This window comes from Gastrolobium bilobum, unplaced genomic scaffold (assembly GCF_033153095.1).
Source record: "Gastrolobium bilobum isolate Gb01-03AN ecotype WA unplaced genomic scaffold, APGP_CSIRO_Gbil_v1 utg94399, whole genome shotgun sequence".
NCBI lineage: Eukaryota > Viridiplantae > Streptophyta > Magnoliopsida > Fabales > Fabaceae > Gastrolobium > Gastrolobium bilobum.
Genome location: NW_026898620.1, coordinates 34,532 through 39,704, shown reverse-complemented (window position 1 = coordinate 39,704; position 5,173 = coordinate 34,532). Strand labels below are relative to the sequence as shown.

The window sequence follows — 5,173 nt, the reverse complement described above, 5'->3', positions numbered from 1 at the left end:
TTTGATTTTTTTTGTGACTTCTGCTTTTTTTAACAGCAGACATCCAAACGAACTAAAAACGAGAAGTGCTTTTTTTCTTGAAAAAAAAATACAGTTTTTGAAGAAAAAAAACTCATGCAAATGGGCCCTTAACCTTTTAAGACCAAAGCTCGAGTGAGTTCGTTAACATATTATCCTGATACGATATGATATAAAAGCTGAACGATACCTGAGTGATATGAATCGATTGTCTGTGTCAGAATTGGTCTTGCATCGGACCATGAATCATTGCATCGCATGAGTCAATATCGAATCGTGTATAATATCACAATTTATGATTCAAAAATCAAACCAAAATTTAAGATTTTCAATTAATTTTTCTTTTAAAAAAATCACTATTAATTGGGGAAAGAAAAAAGAGATAATTTGTGATTCAAATTCAAAAATGAATCTCGAAACTAACTATTAATTAGGGAAACAATAAAAAATATTCAAATTAATACAAATGTCTTCGGTCTTTAGTAAAATTGATACAATATAAAATAAACATAATTAAGCACAAGAAAACAGAGTCTCGGAAAAGTTTTCAAAGAGCTACAATACAAACAAAGAGAAAGAAATTGAAGACTTAGAATGAGATTTATATGATAATTTATATTTTTAAGTTATTTTTTATTATGTTTCTGAATCTTACAATTTGATAACATTCACTATACACAACAAAAAAATAATCAAACGATGCACAATACGTATTACGATTAAAAACCTTGATTTCTGCAACAAATGCATCCATGAAATTGAGATACAAAACTTGGGAAGAAAGGCATAAAACTAAAATCTGTTTGATTCAATTACAAAAACTTGTCATTTCATAAGCAAAGGTTCTGGGGAGACTGATATCAGTATTCTCATTCAATACTTAGCTCAAACAAAAACATCTACCAAGGCCCCCATTAGAATATAAACACTAAGGTGGTGTAACTTATCACTTATGAAAGTTAATAGAAAACCAAAGTTGCAGTATCAACTATAATCTGCCAGATATTTTACAGAATGAAGTCAACCCCACAAGTTAATGGGGTGAGACAATTATACTGAACAACTTACCTTTACCTAGCCTTTAGTTCTCATAATTGTGATGCTACCTTTTCCACCTTCAGTGCGGATTTTTGTTTTTCCAACTACAGGCTTCCCTGAAAAGGCTGATTTGGGGTATGCTGATGGATCTTCCCTGATTTGCTTCGATTTCGAAGGAGCTGGAGACTGAATGCGCTGGTTTATTTCCTCCAGGGTGACATCTCCACCTGTGCCGCTGGGTTTAATGAAGGTAAACGGATAGGCCACAGAAGCAGCCAACTTTGTAGGAGTTGTTATAAGAGATTTCCGACCTATACATGTGAAAGAGAGTCAGAACTTCTTTTTATGTCAAAAATATTTCAAGCCATTAACTATTATCTACTATAATTCCTGGCATAAGGATCTTTTGCATTTGACAGTACTGAAAAGATCCCAGCTTTAGGAGTAAAAACACGAATCTTGCAAAAGCAAGTTAACTTAACATGTCTCATGAATGCACCACTATCAGCATATAGCATACAAGAGAATTCAATTTCATGTCTATGTAGCTGGAGGGTCTTTTGTAGATGAGAAATTAAGCAGATATCCAGTACAATTAAACAAGCAAGCAAGTCAATAAAAAGGAAAACCCCGATGCACAAGGCTACCAACTTGGGAGGGTTAGAGTGAGGGTCAATTGTACACACAGCCTTACCTTCTATTTACAAAGAGGTTTTTTCCCAGACTCGAACCTGTGACCTTCCGATCACAAGGAGCTACCTTACTGCTGCTCCAAGCCCCCCCCCCCCCCCCCTCTCTCTCTCTCTCTCTCTCTCTGGCAAGAAAGACAATATCAACAAAAAAAACAAGCCGAACCTTTGAAGATAATATTTCTGGGGGTTTGAGTAACTTGATGCTGAACCCCATTTTGTTCATACGCTGGTGAGAAGTTGCACAGCTCTACAGTAGCATATAATTTTTTCAAATAAGATTCAATGTACAACGAAAGAAAAAAGGAGAAAGGAGTAAACAAAATTAGAAGACAATTGTGAACGGAAGACAATGTGGCATACCTGCAACATCAATATGAACATCATCTGCCCCAGAAAAATTCCTGAGTCAAATAACATAATCATGTGGTTATTGTGAATAAATAAATATATGCCATAAATTAGTGATGATCCTTAGAAGCATACATATCCTCAGGACAGAATTGCATTTCAGCATCATTAAAGCAATCTGCAAGCCACCCTTCAGCTACCGCGAGGTCCTCAAAATTGGAAGCAGATTCACTTCCTAATGCATATTCCATTATGATTGGTTAAAGATCAGAACTAAACATCCAAATGAATTATCAAAGCCATCCAAAAAAGAAGAATATTCAAAATAGAATCTTGCAAAACATAAACCTGATGCACCAGACACCCATTGTGACATTTCTTGAAAAACATCCTCATTTGAGTCCTCCTCCCCCTATATACATAATGTAACAGATATCCAATCAGGCAAAACCACAATGCCAGAACAATTATTAACTCAAGGAACACCTCATTGAAATCAATAAACTAGGGGACACATTTGCCAAGAAAAACAAAACAAAATATTTTTGTATTAAAGAATAGCAATATTGTTTTTAAGTGCTAGACTGCTACTGCTGACTATCTGTAAATCATGAACTCTTGAAGGAATAATAAAAGAATCAAGATTGTTGATGAACCCAAAAGACAAGGACACTAAACCTTATTTGAAGGACAAAGATCCATAACAATAGAGAAGATCACTAAATAATTAATATAAGGGATGGAAGATATTCTAACACAGATTTGAACCAAACACCAAATTATCAAACTTTAACAGTCATCCCAAATGTTTAAATTAAAACAGGGTTCTTTGAATAAGCTCTACTTTACAGATGAAGCAATACAGGTGGTACCACAAACCAATACATCAGAGCCAATCATTTCATTAAGGATATTATCAAATCTAATAATGGAAAAGAGAAATTTAACAGCAAGAACTAAGAAAAGTTAAACAAAGGATACTTACCCCAAGATATGATGTATTCCTTCCCTAAACAACAATGTAATGGTAAACTAACGTGGATTTTGTTAAATAAAAATATACATATTTGAACAAATTAAAAGCAGATCTGAACTTGTTATTTTTCATGTGGCTAGAATTATCTAAGCTGTTATGCTATGGGTATGAAAAGTCAGTCCAGGTAAAAGCTACTAGCACTAACATTTAATTTCAAATATGCTGATGACATCTGTTCATTTGAAAGGAAATGATCCCCATCTCGTGTATTGAATCGTAGCATACGCCGTCTCTTGACTTGTGAAGAAGTCTCCCAACATTTCTCTGGTTCCTTTTGGATATTATTTGATTCTGAAATCCAGCTTATTTGAATTAAAAAGGATAACATTGTATACAAGAAGAAGAAGGATAACAGATAACAATAATAATAATAGAATGTAAAAATAACAATATATTCAAGTTGAGCATATCGGTCATTAGACTGTCTCACCATTATTATTAACATTGTATGCAAAATCTCCACAAGCCTTCACTGGGGTTGTTTCATCATGGAACACGTAGGTAAACTCTTCATTTTGAGGAACTTCATTCCACAACGCTGGTGAAATGTCTGCTCAAACAAGATTTTGTCATCAGGCATCAATTATTCAGACTAATTTAACTCAAAATCACAAGTGGGACTTACCAAAATTGGAAGTCTTTTCGAGACAATAATCCTTCCCATGCCAATTCCATGGGTCCCTAGCACCATTTATTATGAAGCAAAAAGCAAATTCTTGTCATGCAACATTGAAAAAATGTGGGAGAAAACACAAAAGAATCCAGTGCCAGAACAAATGTGGAAAAATCATAAAGAGTAGGATGAGCTCAGTCCTCAGACAACGATTGTAGACATCATAATTAGAACTACAGACAAGTTAAACAAATTAAATGGATCAAAGATTGACCACATGGTAAACTGCAGCACTAATTACCAAGCAAAACACCACACAAATAAAATGGAACAGAACAATCAGATTCTACATTAGAAAAGGAAAAACAAAAACAATAGAAAAAAGGGGAAAAAATGATGACTCGCCAACATCATCATCATCATCCTTTCTCCATCCACAAAATCTAACATAAACCGAACAATCTCGAAAGCAAATAAAAACAATATACAGTAAATTATTGAACCTACAGGGACCTTTCTCAGTTTCCCAGTATTTGACCCAACAAATCAAAGAAAAAAAAATGCACAAAAAGAGTAAAATGAAAATCAACAACCCAAAATATAAACAAACCAATTAAATAAACAAAATACTTACACAAGTAAAATCCCAACAAATTTCATCTCTCAAGTAAAAACAGAACAACAACAACAACAACAAAAAACTCTGAAGAGCATCAAAACCAGAAAGAACGTGTTGAAAAACATAAATGCAGTTCCCAAAGAGTGTGCCTTTTTCCCAAAAACAAAGACCCAGATACAGAAAAAGACCCAAAATAGAAAAAAAAAAAGAGCGAAAATATTCATACTTGTCATTGTTGTAATCCATTTCAGTAGCAGCAACCAAAGGGGTCGTCACTGATCAGTGTCCTTTCTCTCCTTGCCAGCCACAAAAGTAACCGTTAAAGAAAAATTCTATATATATGCCGCATATGAGAAACAGAGAAAGCAACAAAAAAGAAACCACCCTCTGTCTCGCTCGCTCGCTTTCTCTCTCTACCTCTCTTTGGATATTATTTATATATATTTGCCCAGTTCTCAATTTCTCAGTGCTCTGTTATCTACCTATGTGTTTTTCCATTTTCTTGGTTTTATTATTATTATATATATATACTTTTATTTATTTATTTATTAGTTTATTAAAAATATTATGGAGAGAGATAAAGTAAGGGTCGTGCACGAGCACGACCACACGAGATATGTCATAGCACGCTTTTACTCATTGGGACCCACTTCCTTCCATTACGAGTCCGCTTAAACTTGTATTCCCCAAAAGTTTGGTTTTGAATGTTAAAAAATAAATAAATTGATTAGATATTCATTCGATAAGGTTTTGAGTATCGAGAAAAGTTTTATTTCGTGTCTTAACATTAAAACATAAAAAAAAATTCA

General features: G+C 33.8%; 1 protein-coding gene across 1 annotated transcript; it reads right to left on the bottom strand.

Moving 5' to 3' along the window:
• Positions 1–796: 796 nt before the first annotated feature.
• LOC133317746 (protein XRI1-like) lies at positions 797–4,709 on the bottom strand. Its single transcript, XM_061519625.1, has 9 exons — positions 4,591–4,709; positions 3,758–3,813; positions 3,563–3,682; positions 3,278–3,423; positions 2,445–2,508; positions 2,232–2,331; positions 2,109–2,149; positions 1,912–1,995; positions 797–1,367 (listed from the first exon to the last, which is right to left on the bottom strand). The coding sequence occupies exons 1-9, from the start codon at positions 4,608–4,610 to the stop codon at positions 1,093–1,095; spliced, it is 906 nt and encodes a 301-aa protein (XP_061375609.1). The 5' UTR covers positions 4,611–4,709; the 3' UTR covers positions 797–1,092.
• Between the last annotated feature and the right edge of the window lie 464 nt (positions 4,710–5,173).

Coding starts and splice junctions, on each gene's coding strand:
- LOC133317746 (XM_061519625.1), bottom strand. CDS start 4,610: ATGGATTACAACAATGACAA. Junction 3,814..4,590: donor ATGGATTACAACAATGACAA/GTATGAATATTT, acceptor AAATGGTGCTAG/GGACCCATGGAATTGGCATG. Junction 1,996..2,108: donor TGTTCATATTGATGTTGCAG/GTATGCCACATT, acceptor ATGCTACTGTAG/AGCTGTGCAACTTCTCACCA.